This window comes from Penicillium malachiteum, assembly GCF_028827825.1.
Source record: "Penicillium malachiteum strain IBT 17515 chromosome Unknown utg000001l:1.0-8184562.0:1.0-8186909.0, whole genome shotgun sequence".
Lineage (NCBI taxonomy): Eukaryota > Fungi > Ascomycota > Eurotiomycetes > Eurotiales > Aspergillaceae > Penicillium > Penicillium malachiteum.
In genome coordinates, this window is record NW_026643094.1 from 7,731,678 (window position 1) to 7,746,590 (window position 14,913).

At 46.4% G+C, this 14,913-nt stretch overlaps 7 protein-coding genes across 7 annotated transcripts; 5 read left to right on the plus strand and 2 right to left on the minus strand.

Moving 5' to 3' along the window:
• Nucleotides 1–479: 479 nt before the first annotated feature.
• On the plus strand, nucleotides 480–2,756 carry N7483_002846 (anaphase promoting complex subunit CDC23; the record flags this gene model as incomplete). Its single annotated transcript, XM_057086283.1, has 4 exons — nucleotides 480–577; nucleotides 645–1,356; nucleotides 1,414–1,597; nucleotides 1,651–2,756. 4 exons carry the CDS (start codon nucleotides 480–482, stop codon nucleotides 2,754–2,756), a joined length of 2,100 nt encoding a protein of 699 aa, XP_056952432.1.
• A 217-nt stretch (nucleotides 2,757–2,973) lies between these two features.
• Nucleotides 2,974–6,203, minus strand: N7483_002847 (ATP dependent DNA ligase domain protein; the record flags this gene model as incomplete). Its single annotated transcript, XM_057086284.1, has 2 exons — nucleotides 2,974–5,989; nucleotides 6,166–6,203. The coding sequence occupies 2 exons, from the start codon at nucleotides 6,201–6,203 to the stop codon at nucleotides 2,974–2,976; spliced, it is 3,054 nt and encodes a 1,017-aa protein (XP_056952433.1).
• Nucleotides 6,204–8,263: 2,060 nt separating this feature from the next.
• On the plus strand, nucleotides 8,264–8,670 carry N7483_002848 (uncharacterized protein; the record flags this gene model as incomplete). Its single annotated transcript, XM_057086285.1, has 2 exons — nucleotides 8,264–8,349; nucleotides 8,412–8,670. 2 exons carry the CDS (start codon nucleotides 8,264–8,266, stop codon nucleotides 8,668–8,670), a joined length of 345 nt encoding a protein of 114 aa, XP_056952434.1.
• A 124-nt stretch (nucleotides 8,671–8,794) lies between these two features.
• Nucleotides 8,795–9,184, plus strand: N7483_002849 (ankyrin repeat-containing protein; the record flags this gene model as incomplete). The annotated part of the gene is made up of 1 exon (XM_057086286.1): nucleotides 8,795–9,184. The coding sequence occupies one exon, from the start codon at nucleotides 8,795–8,797 to the stop codon at nucleotides 9,182–9,184; it is 390 nt and encodes a 129-aa protein (XP_056952435.1).
• Nucleotides 9,185–9,590: 406 nt separating this feature from the next.
• N7483_002850 (uncharacterized protein) lies at nucleotides 9,591–9,824 on the plus strand (the record flags this gene model as incomplete). Its single annotated transcript, XM_057086287.1, has 1 exon — nucleotides 9,591–9,824. One exon carries the CDS (start codon nucleotides 9,591–9,593, stop codon nucleotides 9,822–9,824), a length of 234 nt encoding a protein of 77 aa, XP_056952436.1.
• A 602-nt stretch (nucleotides 9,825–10,426) lies between these two features.
• On the plus strand, nucleotides 10,427–11,899 carry N7483_002851 (uncharacterized protein; the record flags this gene model as incomplete). The annotated part of the gene is made up of 5 exons (XM_057086288.1): nucleotides 10,427–10,555; nucleotides 10,609–10,657; nucleotides 10,711–11,190; nucleotides 11,255–11,492; nucleotides 11,560–11,899. Coding segments are annotated over 5 exons (1,236 nt in total), but the record flags the coding sequence as incomplete, so codon positions are not given.
• Nucleotides 11,900–12,099: 200 nt separating this feature from the next.
• On the minus strand, nucleotides 12,100–14,079 carry N7483_002852 (uncharacterized protein; the record flags this gene model as incomplete). Its single annotated transcript, XM_057086289.1, has 2 exons — nucleotides 12,100–13,723; nucleotides 13,772–14,079. 2 exons carry the CDS (start codon nucleotides 14,077–14,079, stop codon nucleotides 12,100–12,102), a joined length of 1,932 nt encoding a protein of 643 aa, XP_056952438.1.
• Nucleotides 14,080–14,913: the final 834 nt, after the last annotated feature.

A 14,913-nucleotide genomic window follows, 5' to 3' on the forward strand; every position in this document is an offset into this window, starting at 1 on the left:
TCCCTCTGTATTTTAGCATTAATTGATTTTCCACTGATTTTCCCCCGCCTGACTTGTTTGTTCTGTTTGTCTTGTCGATAGCTGCAGCTGCTCCGCGTTGCTCTTGGAACCGAGTTCATAGAAACTTGAATCATCTGCGCATTACAAGTCACAAGTCACATTTGTGCATAGTGGGACGCAGTCTGGTGAAATTCCAGTCACGATTATTGAGTTTCATTCATCATCCACGATACTCTAGATATCATTGCCCTTTACGAGATTTGGGAGGATCCACCACGCTTTAGCACGCGCCAATATCCCGAGATTGTTGTGGCCGCGGCACTCATCTAATACGATCGCACGGATCAAACGGAACACCGGTTGAAAATATACCGGTTCTGAATCTCAACCTCTATCTTCGGTCTGACATCAAGCCACACAACATACAACAACCCTAACAGTGCCCTGCCTACTGCAAGGCCCCGCCGGAGATGGCAACCATGGAGATCACCAAGGAAGTCATCCAAGAACTGAGATATCGATTTGAAGAGGCGGCAATCAAATGTTCAGAGCGCTGTTTATACCAATCGTCAAAATGGTACACGCGAAAACCCTCTATTCTGAACCGCGCGGCAAGTAAAGCTGACAAGTCGGCTTGTATCTAGGGCGGCGGAGATGCTGGACTCAGTTTTACCGATTGACGATGAAGATACCGATCTAGAGTCTCCAATGGATACAGAACCTTCCATGCCACCTATCAACCCATACTTAGGACCTCAGGACCCCATTGAAAAGGCTCTTGAAGCCCAAGAAGCTCACAAATACCTCCTCGCTAAATCCTACTTCGACACTCGAGAATACGACCGCTGCGCTGACGTTTTCCTCCCTCCTACCACACCTCCAGTACCTCTCTCCGTGACCTCACCGAATGCTAAATCCAAGCAACCCCGAACATCCCTGAAAGGCAAAGAAAAGTCGACACTGTTCCCGGGATCGAAGGGACAACCCCGCCAAAATCCATACCCAAGGCTCAGCCAGAAGTCTCTTTTTCTTGCACTCTATGCCAAGTTCATTGCAGGCGAAAAGCGCAAAGATGAAGAGACGGAAATGGTCTTGGGCCCCGCAGATGGTGGCATGGCGGTGAATCGAGAGCTGCCAGATCTTGCTCGGGGCTTAGAAGGGTGGTTTCTGGAGCGCAGTGAGAAAGGGCTTGAGGACCAGGGACAAGGATGGTTGGAATACCTTTACGCGGTTGTTTTGCTGAAGGGGCGAAACGAGGAACTAGCGAAGAAGTGGCTCATCAAAAGTGTGCATCGAAATCCTTTCCACTGGGGCGCATGGCAAGAACTGGGGGATTTATTGGCAAACAACGAAGATGTAAGACATCGGCTCATTTCGAAGTACTCGAGCACCCAAACTAACAATTGCTTCCAGTTGAAACAAATTCTTGATCTTTTGCCTGAAAACGTTATGACCCTAATTTTCCACACATACAGCAGCCAGGAGCTCTACCAAACGACACCAGAGACGTATAGAGATCTTCATCAGCTGCAAGCCTTATTCCCGACCAATGCATTTCTCCAAACTCAAGAGGCTCTGCTCTACTACCATGATAAAGGTCAGCAAAGAGACAGAACCATTTCCCCGGATCGCGGCACTAACTTCATTCAGACTTTGACAAAGCTGCCGAGATATTTAATGAAATCCTCGCTACATCCCCCCATCGCTTGGACAGCCTTGATCACTACTCTAATATTCTGTATGTCATGGGTGCACGACCCCAACTGGCATTCGTCGCTCAAGTCGCAACCGCGACGGACAAATTCCGACCAGAAACGTGTTGCGTGGTGGGCAATTACTACTCCTTGAAGTCTGAACATGAGAAAGCGGTCATGTACTTCCGGCGAGCCCTTACACTCGATCGCAACTTCTTGTCTGCCTGGACTCTTATGGGCCATGAATACATTGAAATGAAGAATACTCATACCGCCATTGAATCATATCGCCGTGCAGTCGATGTCAACCGTAAAGACTACCGTGCGTGGTACGGTTTGGGACAGGCTTACGAGGTTCTCGACATGTCCTTTTACGCACTCTTCTACTACCAGCGAGCAGCAGCTCTACAGCCATACGACCCGAAAATGTGGCAAGCGGTGGGCTCATGCTATGCGAAGATGGGTCGCATCGAGCAGAGTATCCAAGCTTTGAAACGCGCCCTTGCCGCTGGTGCTTACAATGCAGACGGCGGGCACGGGGGCGGTGCAAGCCCTGGTACTCGGAAGATCCTGGACTCAGAAACCCTTCACCAGATTGCAACACTTTACGAGCGACTCGGTCAGGAGGACGACGCCTGCACGTACATGGAGTTAACACTTCAACAAGAAAGTGGAGGTGTTCCGGTCAATGAAGAAGAAAACTCGGATGAAGAATATTCTTCCGCATCTGAATATGCTGCTCATAGTGATGCAGAGGCTGGCAATTCTGATGATAATGCTGAAGATTCACATCGGCGACGACGTCGTAAGCCTCGTCCGCGAACATCATCAATTAGTATGCAGAATGATGATTCGTTTGCGAGTGAGACGTGGCATCATGGTACTGGTCCTACTGCGACTACCTCTAGGGCGCGCCTTTGGTTGGCACAATATGCTTTACGGCATGGTGATTTAGACCGCGCGGACCAGTTAGCGGGAGAATTGTGTCAGGATGGATTTGAGGTGGAAGAGGCTCGAGCACTAATGAGTGATGTTCGTGCCAGGAGAGAGGGTGGTGGATAAACAGATTATAGTATCCAGTGGTTCAGATTGCATCTTGGTGGTCAATGGCGTTTTATCTTGGTGTCATGAAGCGTGGCATTTAGTTTTATCCTGGTCAATAAAAGATATTCTGGATTCAGGAATTCTCGCTTGGAGTCTTGGTTTTTCATTATTTTTTATAATTGATTTGCATTGTGTGTCGAGTACCGCAAGTGAACTGATGGACGCGGTAGAGAGATCAATACTCTCCCAATGCCAATACTTCACCTCGATCAAAGCTGACCGCAAGAGAAGAAGCCCATTTCGCATATTTGTGATCAGATGTGACCTGATGTCTTGATTTAGTCTTGTCAAATGACACGGATTTACCCCATTTAAGACATGCATAGTAGTATTTTCTGCCCAACTCAGACCAGGTCGAGCGCAAACAGAACTTAGGATCCTCTGGGCAGAAATCTTGTTCCAGAAAGAGAGAGTCCAAAAAGAATATTCTGCCTTTGGATGTACAGATGCCATTTGCCATTGCATCAGAAATAGCTTTGGATGTTCTGTTGATCTCTTGACCCAGTGGCGTTTCTGTTGGGTTGATCAGGATGATACCGAATGATAGACCCTGAGAGGCAGCGTGTGGGTTGGACTCTAGTAAGGAGGCCTTCGACTGAGGAGTGTCCAAAGACTTTAGGAATTGCATCAGACCGGTATTGTCTGGCTTTTCGACCGCCTGGTCTTTCGCTGAGGTCCCAGATGTGTATACTGGAATTGTTGTCAATGGAGACTTGCGAGATAGTTTTCTTGGTTTCTCATCCTCAATAGTGGCCTGGGCTTTGTGAAGAGATATGAGGCTGCTTGCCGACTTTGAATGGCATTCTTCAGCCTGCTGTGGAGTGAGATTCTTTTGGATATGACTTGACCGCTGAGAGAGGTTCTCGTTGTCAGTTAATACTTTGGCCTCTGGAGCTGGAGGCTCGCTATTCGATGCCGTGGCAGTGTCGTCGAGAAACACCACGGGTGACCTGTTCATATGATAAGACGTTCCCCCACCGGTCGACTTTTGTGAAGAATTTTGATGGCCACGAATATTTGTAAGCGAAGGATTAAAGGATTTTTCATCAGTCTCCGTACTTGCTGGGCTCTCAGGAGATGAAGTGCCATCCGACTCTGATTCTGTACTCGAGCTGGAATTATCCGATGATGGACTGTGTGCGCTTTGTCCGATGTACTGGTCAGCCCTGCTGCCAACCTTTAAACGTTTGCACCAGTACTCCCTCTCCTGTGACAAATCTTCAGTGGGCACGGCCCGAGCTTCTTCTGATAGAACTTGCAGTTCTCGGAAAGAAGCAGCATCCGTGATACTTCTATCTGTATGAATTTTGAGAACGCGCGGGAAACGAAGGGTAAAGTATCTGGCACCTGAGGGTTTCTCAAACCCGCTACCCATCATCTCGACAACGAATGGCCTCTTGAATAGTTTGGATGCCCGGGTCAATGTCGCATTTCCATATTCAATAGTGAAGTCATCGATATCATCAGGATCATGAGCGAAGAATTCTCCGAAATGATTGAGATGCTGGATCAAACTTCTGTGCATACAATGTCGGTTGACCACATCAATTACTCTGAAACAAGGAAGAGTGCTGGATTTGAGAACATCTTCCTTCTTCATGAGACATGCAACTAAAAAGTGCGTCCATTTTATTGGCCTTGTAGGTGAGAAAGCTGCTGCATCTTGCGCATCATAATAGCCTCCAATCAAGGTGAGATCGACGGTATCTCCAAGTCCAGGGATATAGTCTTTCTTCAACTTAATCCATCGACCGAAGGAATTGTCTACTCCTGTAGAGTGGATAGGAAAGTAGGGTTCATCACAAGCCTTCAGAACAAGGCCCTCCCATCGTCGAGCTATTGCCCCTGAGAAAGCGACCTCCAGCCTTTTATAGGTATCGGGTCCATCAAATCTGATTACCTCCTGTTCAGCAATAGCGGCCCGGCCAGTGATCGAACGAACAACGTCTTTCAACATGAGTCGCCTCTCACGATGGGCTTTCCTCAAGCAAACATCATCGTCCAAAAGAAGGAGATCGAAGAAGACAATCATCAGATGCTCATATGGCTGGGGTGGAGAATCACTGTCAACTCCAATTAAAGCTCCAGAGCGTGAGAGAAACTTGCGTAGTTTATGGAAGTCTGCGATTCCCTCTCGCTTGTCACTGTAAACGAGTAATTCTCCCTCGAGGATACACCGATGAGTAAATTTGCATTCAGGAGTGCCAATCTGAAGCGATTCTCCCAAAGTCGTCATTATCCCAGACCGATCTGCAGTCGAGTCTTTCCCGCTTTTGGAGAATATCTGGATTTGGTTTTGCTTGTTGGTGAGATCAATGTGAATTTGGCAGTATTCGCCATCATATTTCCTCTCGATACTCATGCGGCGACCACCCACCATCTGAACACAGTGTTTTATGCTTCGCGCTTTGAAGTACTCTGGGCGTCCGATCTTGATTCCTGTTCTCGGACGTAGATGATCGAGTGCAATAGTGCAAAAGCTTGCTGCGGATCTTGGATCCGGTCGCGGTGGGAAATGGCACATTGGTTCAGATTGGAGCATCTGAAGAGCACCTTCGAAGGTACTCTGAAACTGTAAGAGGTGTGGCAGGAGAAAGTGTATTTTCGCCAAAGTAGATCTTTCGGGAAGGCTAACAGGGAGATAGGTCTTGAGAATCATTCGAGTCAGCCATTTTGCATCACGGCTACTTAGTCGACGGTAAAGAGGTGAAAGCACAGTGTCCACATCCACTGAGGTATGTTGCCGACGAACCTGCGGGCCAGAGAAGCGACATCTTGATGCAATCAGCCCCAGAGCTTCATCGATCTCCTCAACCAGAACCTCGCGGCCGACAGGAATATTGTTCTCGGCTTGACACATCACATTCTGAACACACTGACCCAAATCTGGCCCGCCGGGCTTTTTCCATTGCTCTAGCTCGGATAATCGAGACGAGCCTAAGCCTAAGCAGCGGCCAATAACGCGTGCAAGTGACGTGGCTTGTAACCAGAATACCCGATCTGTGCGTCTCTCCGGAAACATGCATGAGAGCAGGGCCAGCTTATCTGTGTTTGCGTTGTTGATGTGAGAGCTATTTCGGGCAAACCATTTCGAAATGGTCTTGGAATCCGGCTCGTCTTTTTTGACTGACGTAGCGTTGACGACTCGGTTGTCTTCTACACTCGAGAAGAAGATCGCCCAGAAGGGCGAACTTTAATCCCATTGGGAAAGAAGTGAAATTTTCACATAGAGACTGTAAGTATAGAAATTCTTCCTATAGTAAGAATAGGTTGAAAATGAAAAATAAAAATAGATGAGGGATCTTCAAGGTAAAAACCAAGTACCAAGTTCGTGAAGTGGAAACGCGAAATTTGGTTCAGTGGACACGAAAGCACGTGAGTTCCGAAGAAGCAATTATGCCACATTGAGAATGGTAGACACAAGTTGAGGCAGTATTCAAACTTGGAAGATATCTGGGATGAAAGTGAAGTAGATTCTTCAAGTTTGACATGAAAATACCACTGGCATGGATTATGCCAGTACTACTAGTAGTAGCACTTAAGCTTCTTGCAGAAATCTCCAAATGGCCTTGTCCATTTGGAGGGGTGTTGATCTCAACTTCTATGCAAGTGCTCTAAGCTTGTCAGATCTCTCTTTGCAATGGCGACAAAAGATAGTTCCCTCTTTCAGCAGACCTTGGCGTCGTTCAAGACCCAGATTGATGATCCCAATCTTCTCGCCGAGTTTCAGATGACATCCTCCAGGATCTGAAGCGCGAAATATTAGCTATCCAGCGCAGACACGTATCAGAAAGACGAGTGCAGAATATGCGTCGACTGGAGTGTTTCATCGCTGCCATGGAGAATTACGGACAGGTTATTGAGGTTTTCCTGAATATGAGTGATATCCTCGCATTTGTTTGGGTAATATTGAATTTCTTTGTCCATAATATTCAGTGACCAACTTTGGAAGCACTAGTACTGACAGACACTAGGGGCCGATGAAATTCCTTTTAAAAGTAAGTATCCACCTATTTATTGAGCCTTTTTACTAATTTAAGCTCTGTGGATAAATGCAACTCAACTTGGATCACGCTCTTCCTAGATAGTCGGGTCATTCTCCGAAGCTTTTACCAGCCTGTTGGATACTTATCAACTCATTGGAGAAAGCCTCCCAATGCTTGATAAGTGTCGTGGATTTCTCGAAAGCAGTCCCTATTTTTGCCAGGCACTTGTGTCTATTTATTATGATATTCTTGATTTTCATCATCAAGCCCTCAGATATTTTCGCAAACCCTGTAAGGTCAACTTGCCCCTCAAGAGTCAGATCTCCTAACCAAGCGTTAGTGCTGAAACAGATATTTCGAGAGACATGGCCGAATTACAAGACCAAGTTCGGTCCCATTATTGAAAGTCTGACGCGGCATAAGCAGCTAGTAGAAGGAAGAATCACTTTCACACAGCTCGAGACAGTCATCGCTCATAGCTTAAAAACTTCCGAAGAGCCAGACAGACAAAGAAAGGATGATGAAAGCACTACACACCGGGCGGTCCAGTGCTGGTTGAATAGCGCAGACGCTCAGGTGGACCATGAGAATGTGTCAGAAGTCCGATCTACGAATCAGGCTGCCGGCCAGTGGCTTCTTCAAAATGATTTGTTTCGAGCATGGCAAAAAAGTTGATACTAAGGATCCTCTGCTTTGGCTAAGTGGCATACCAGGGGCTGGTATGTCTTCTCTCATAAAAAAAACTCATATCAATTTGATTTTACAGTGTATTAACCTGTTTCATTGATTTTTCATATTAGGCAAATCGGTTCTCGCATCACTATCATTGATCAATGTCGAACTTTTAGGTCTAATACTACAATATGGTTCTATTGCAAGCATCGCGACGATCAACGAAACACCTTCATTGCACTAGCCAGAGCTTTGATATCTAAACTTCTCGCTCAAAATATGGATCTTCTCCCTTATATATACGACAAAATGTGTTGTAGAGGTGAAACCAAACTCTCATCCGAAGAACTAGCAAAACAGTTGCTAGAAACATTTCTCAACAGCTCCACAAGGCTTCACATTATCATTGATGGGCTTGATGAATGTGGTTCAAAGGAAGAACAGAAGATCATAGATTATATACGGTCAACCATCAAGTCCTCGGGGCATGAGCACCAGAAATCCACCAAATGTGTTTTCGTTTCACAGTCTGACGCGGTTGCATCCAAAGCCCTCCAAAATCTTCCAAACATAGACATGAAGCCTCATCACAATCATGACGATATTCTCGCATTTGTTTCTTCGCAGTGAGTCAATCTCATGGATAGGTTCCAACTCTCAGGGGACTTTTTGCAACAAATCACCCACCTTGTGGTGGAGAAGGCAGGAGTTCAGCCCCATAAGCACTCTTATTGACATTGATATTAAGGAAAGCCAGGCTTATGTATACCTCGTCTCCTAGGGATGTTTCTATTTGCCAAACTTGTCATGGCAAGCCTGTCTTCGCAAATCTCTCAACAGAGGCTTCTCGAGGAACTGCATTCCAAGGGAATACCGAATGGACTTGAGGAGGCGTAAGAACTCGGCAATATCCAGAACTATTTGCATATATTGCAATACTGACCCTCATAACTAGCTATTCACGTGTTCTCTCAGTGGCTCTTGATCAAGTTTCGCGCGATGAAGCTCTTCAACTTTTGTCATGGCTTGTCTGTGCTAAGCGTCAATTAAAATGGCGCGAAGTTCAAGGGGCAGTTGCAATCGACCTCGAGCGTATGTCGGTGGACTTCCAACATCGTCAGTGGGTCCTTGACTCGAAAGATCTCTGTGGATCACTTATACACTTACGATCTGATGGCTCTCTTGAGCTGGTCCATACAACTGCCAGACTGTGAGTCTCTTCCTACCATATTTTCCTTTCTTCAAGGCGGATTTGCTGTAACGAAGACTGAGTAAAGTTCAATCTGCAGCTATCTTATTCAGTTCGGCGTAGTCAACGTACAGCATGAAGAGCTCAAAATGGCATCCCTCTGTCTAGGCTATTTATCCCTCCCCGCGTTCTATGGCTCCCTTGGTGATGAATCAGTCAAAGATCTACTCAGCCTTGGATATTACGCTTTTCTGGACTATGCAGTGCGCTACTGGACATCCCATCTTAAATCCATGTTGACAAATAGCGTTGACGAGGCGGGCGCGATATCAGTGATCAATCTTCTACAGCAATTTTTGTCTATGCACTACCGGAGCTCTGGAGCAAATATTAAAGTCCCAAACGAGACTCGTGAAGCATTCAGATTCCTACAGCTCCGCCAGTGGCCGAATTTTGAACAGTTTCTGCAGGTATCTCATGCCACAGATGAGCAATTTCGCACGTTCGGGGAGTCTGCAGCGGTTAATTATGCTCATTGAAATACCCGATACTATTGCACGCATTCGAAAAGTTCTTGAAGAAGCCCAAGCTGACCCCCATAGTGACCTTCCTAGCGTGAGCAGCACGTTTTACGGGGTTGATTTATTCAAATGCCCCCGGTTGAGCTGCGACTTTTTCCATCATGGCTTTCACACCTTAAAGCAACGAGAAAAGCATATAAAAAAGCACACCTATTCGTTTCTATGCTCTTTTCCGGGGTGCTTAAGATCTACCCTTGGATTTTCCACGCAGAAGGAACTCGAGAAGCACATTTCCCAAAGCCACTAATCAGTACAGGAAGAGAACGATCTTTTCCCTTCAAAGAAAACGAGGCCTGTCCTAGAGTGGGGAAAATGTGGGGAATACTTTTATGAACCAAAAAAGCTGTTAAACCACGGCTGTACAATGGGCAGGGGTCATCTACAGAATAAGAGTGGCAACATTCCCGAGCAAAAGCAGGAAGCTGGAACAAACATAGTGAAGGCACCTTCTAGGAATGTTATTCAGTTGCCTGGTAAGAGCACAGCCGACGGTCAAGCACGAAAATTCAACAATACTGGCCTCGGGTCCTTTGAAAAGGCTGCAGATTTTGAGCCTTTGAGCCCCCCTTCCGAGGAGCAGATGCAGTCCAAAGATTAAAACAGGGCTATCCAAATAATTCTTTCGAAGGTGTGATGCACCCTTTCACCGTCGATTTCGAAACTCTCGCCCCTGTAGCGAACCCGAACGCAGGTCAGAAAATTAAATATCAATACTTACCCCGAGTCCGCTGCCACGACTGCCCCGACGAGCTGTACAGCCCCGGTCCTGGCATAACTGTGGACAACTTCAAGGTTCACCTTCACAGCAATCAGCATATGAAGCGCGTGATGGAACGTATACCCAATTTTGGAAGTACTTCGAAGTAGAAACTTGAAACGTCCATTGTATAGTCCAGCGTTACAGTGACTACATAGCTCTGGAGATTCAGATACCACTAAGTAACTTGAAGCAACTATCAAATCTGTGCTTTTGCCATCTAGAAAAAAGATCTGCGGGGTATTATTATCCCGTCTATCGTATCTTATCCATCAGTACATAGCGTTGAAGCCTGAGTTCTGCAACAAGAGCAAAACAGAACTATTAAGAAGATCCCTTACTGGAAATCATGAGGTAACTTGAAGTGAACCCTTCTCTCCTACTCACTCTGACCGAGGGATGCATGTATAGTGCCTTTGATAATATCAAGACCTTTCGCAGGGGGGTTCCCCGCTGGCCCCGCAATAACATCAACGTCATACAAGTTGCCAATTGCTCCAAATTTAAAGGATCTGAGGGGCCACGCTCCTATTGAAGGAATGAAAAGCTGGCTTCTCCAGCTTGGTCATACTGTAGGTCTTAAAAAGCGCCCTCTTTCTCTTTTGAAAATACTAATAGGCATTAGGCTGCAGACATCGACAATCTGAATGTAATCCATATCGCCGGGACCAAGGGTAAAGGCAGTACATGCGCTTATGTGTACTCGCTTCTACGGGAACATGACCAGAGGAATGGAGTTTCACGAAAGATTGGGCTATACACATCACCAAGCCTCTGGCCACAGAACAGAATACAAATCGATGGGAATCAACTGTCCGAGGATTCTTCTCACAAAGGTTCCGTGAGGTAACCAAGGGACTATGTCTCGATTCTCTCGAGAATACGCCAAACACTAGAGCTCCCGGGTTTCTGCAGATGATGGTCATCATAGCATTCCACACTTTTATCCGAGAAGGTGTTGATGTCGTTATCTGTGAGGCCCATCATGGGGGTGAATATGATGCGACAAATTTCATCGATCGACCTGTGGTTACTGCTATCACAAAGATTAGTAGAGACCATGTCAATAACCTGGGAGGGTCTATCAAAAACATCGCATGGCATAAAAGTGGCATCTTCAAGACAGGCGTTCCTGCACTGGCGGTCCCACAATTATTGGAGGCTGAAAATGAGATGAAACGCATAGCAGACGAAAAAGAACGTGTGGGTGAGGTTCATTGACGTGAATCGGACTTTACTCGAATTTATGGACATCACAACATTGGAAACAGTCCTATTTGAACAAAGAGAAAACATTGCATTAGCCATACAAATTGCGTGTCTGTTTCTGAAGACTAGGGAATACTCGCTTAGTGGATCGGATGTTCAAGTCGGTATAGCAACATGTCGCTGGCCAGGGCGCTTTGATATTGTACATTCTGATGAAAACAGTTGGTTTTTGGATGGAGCACATAACGAATCAAGTATGGAAGTGGTTGCAAATTGGTACGAGCGAATGGCAGACGCAAAGTATGTTGATGAAGAGCGTAATTTCCCTCTACCCATACAGAACTTGACCCTACTAACACATCAACAGTGCTACACGAATCCTGATCTTTGCTCATTTCTCACACCAGCGCACCCATGACTGGTCCCAAGTACTCGCAACGCTGGGCGATTCCTTGCAGACGTCTATTCGACATGCTATATTCGTCCGGGAGATCGAGTATGATACTCATTTCACAGTTACCAATGAGCAGCAGCAGCAATATTCTCAACTTTGGCGAGAAAAATGGCCATGTTCTATTCATACTGTAGATAATGTCGGAAAGGGCATCAATAAGGCGAAGGAACTTTCTAGTGGTATGGGGGCGCATATCTTGGTCACTGGAAGTCTATACCTGGCGGAAGCTGCATTGAAAGTTCTCTCTGGGTAACATTTATCTACATTGCTCAGAAGAGACACGCTTTTCGCGTCAACATCTGAAGACGCACATAGAACAATTGACATTCTTCACGGGCTGCTAGATCCTATTTGAACGACTGTGCTGTAGATATCTGGCAAGAGGATAAAACGGAGTGAATGAATTCAGAATTAATGATCGGTCACAGCTTCAAATGTTTATCTAAAATTAAATCAGCTATTATTTGCCATCCACTCCATAATGTGACTATCCTGGGAAGTTGAGCTTGGATTGAAATTCCTATCGCTGTTTCGACCCCGTTGAGCTGATTCTTCCTTGTCAGAATAACCCTTTTGACTGCTGGAATCACCCTGGATTGGCGAACAATATTCTTCACTGTCGTCGCAGCCCGCAATCCACTCGTCATCGTATACTGACTCGTTAGGAGGCTTTCCTTCGTGATTTGCCAACTCCCAGCGAAAGATTTCGAATGAAGCCTCACGCGAGGCATCTTGTGATAGGTATGTCAAAGAGCTGGGATAATCCAAGATGGGATTTTGCCGCGGCAGCAAGGCACGAGTTGCCTGTTGGCTGCAAGGGACATCAGGTGAATATATCGGCAAGAAATAACCATCTTGTAATTGCCAGGTCCAATGAGAGTAGACTAGGCGGTGCCGCGGACATGCAATATGAGCGCGGACTCTCAACGCACAGCTATTTTCGCTCGTTTCTCCCACCGGGGGCCATGGAGAAAATGGCAGGTTGTTGTAGTGAAGATCATCATGTTCTGAGGTTGGATGATACAAGAGTCTCCAAACATTGACTCGTTTGATTGCTTTATTTCCCGATGCAACTGTATAGAAATATGGCCCTGATCCCGGAAGATCCATGAATGATTGGGGCGCATGTGTCCACGAAAAGCCGCTGGGGTCAAGAGGAGGAATCCCACTCGCAGTATATTGAAGGACTTCTGGCACAAGTCCGCTCAAGGCAGCTCCAATCCAAAGAATGGCAAGACTCGGGCGGCGCTGATCAGACATAAGGGCAACGATCTCATGATATCGACCTGGGTTGTCAGATGTCCAGGCAGCCTTGGGTATTTCTTCTAAAACCGGATGTAGCCATGGACTGACAAGATTACATGAAGCATCAGACTCCCAAAATGACCCACAAAGACTGGACATTATAACCCTGTGATTGCAACTCAAGGTAATAAAACAGCCCATCTCATTACTGAGAGAGAGAAATTCGTCCATCAGGTCCGTCTTTAAAGCTTGGGGCACCCGGTTTTGAGTAATCATCGGTAATGGCAGTTTAATAGTCGTCTTGCAATCATGGTGGGCGGGGAACATTAAAGCTGCAGAAAGAGATGCATAGAATTGATCCATTAGGCCATGAAACGCGCAAAACTCAGCTAGAGCTTTCAAGGCAGTCTTTGAAGATGGTGGATCTGTAACAGATACCGAGTGATGGAAGCCAATATCTTGCCAAACAATACTGAACTCAGGGGCATTATCTAGAGAGACTGACCAAGGTGAAAAGTAAACTTCACCTGATTGCTCGTTGACAGCTGCTTTCCACCCACGCTCCGGAGCTAAAATAGCTGCCCACCGTCGGGCAGTGCTCATATCGACCTCGCCAATATCGACCTGAATGCCAGTGCCATCTTTTGTCCTGTGATGCCCGTCATGATGCTGCCCATTCGCAGTGGATTTGGTGTAAGAGATCTTTGCACCATTTTGATTCTGCAGCTCAACCAGACAACTTGATAAAATATAGGCCCATGCAAGTGAAACAATGCCGGTAAGGTTTGAAACTTCTCGGTCCTCTTTCTCATATAGGCCGAGTTTTCCAAAGCTAGCTCCAGTCAGATTTCAGGAAATAGGGGATTGAACTCCAATCAACAAAGCTGATTTGGCATTCCTAGTTGTCGAATCAGTGCTGTCATGTTCCGTCTTGGTGGGGCGAAAAGTAGACGATGCCATGGTGAAAATTGCCTTTGAGCCGGATTCAGAGATAATTACCTCGTTCAGCACAAGTCGGCTGATTGGCAAGGCAGGAACTTTGCAAATTATACTACTCTCTAAACGTGTAATGGCATCATCCGCCAACGTGAACCAGTATTTCCGCGCATGTTTTATTGCGAGCTCGAAAGCTGAAGCAGATGGTTGTAGTCGGTCTTTATGATCTTCAGTGCGTAGAGAGAAATCCATCACGATGTTTGCGTTGTACTTTTGGGGAGACGAGGAAAATGTGGAAGTACGGTATGGTGGAAAGCTGGAAAGCAACGTGGAAGGGGAATCGTTTCTGACGAGAAGGATGGTACAGGGGTGAAGAAGTTGATGTGAAACACGTCTTTGGTAATGATTGAGATATTAGCCTGGAGATGAGAAGCCAGTGATGGCTGATGTATAAAAGAACCTTAGAAGTGATCTAGTCTGAGTTTAAGTCTTTGAACAGCTCTGGAATAGATCTTTTTAAGTCCTCCAGGGCTGGAGCTTATATGCATGGAAATCTTTAGTCATCGCCTAGGCAGCCGCCTGGGCACTAGAGGTGCCCAGGTGCCTAGGTAGCTAGCTGGGTGGCTAGCTGGGTAGCCCTGGAGGTAGGTGCCGACGAGGGCCCACACATGAAGGTGCACCATAAACGTACCCAAGGCAGGTGGGGGTTTCCCCGGGGCACTGGCTCCTGTTTCTGTGGATGTCATCATGTGCCCATTAGGTACCAATCCCAAACTTTGAAGATTGGGTATCATTATAGGTATAGTACCATGCGGTGTGACTTGACTAGCGTTGGAAACGAGACTGTGGGCCACCTGGACATACAGAGTAAATACTTGAAGCAGAAGAGATGGCTTCTCAGCCAAACACTGACGAAGGACGGTGAGCCAACAGGCGATCATGGGGCGGAAAGGCTCATACATGCGGTCCATTGATGGGATGCTTTGGTTAGTTCTAACTTGAAGACCCTGCCCAGATGGCTGCCCGTCATGGCCCGTGAGTTTTGTAAATAATAGCGGTGGGTTATTGCAAATATCCTTGAACATA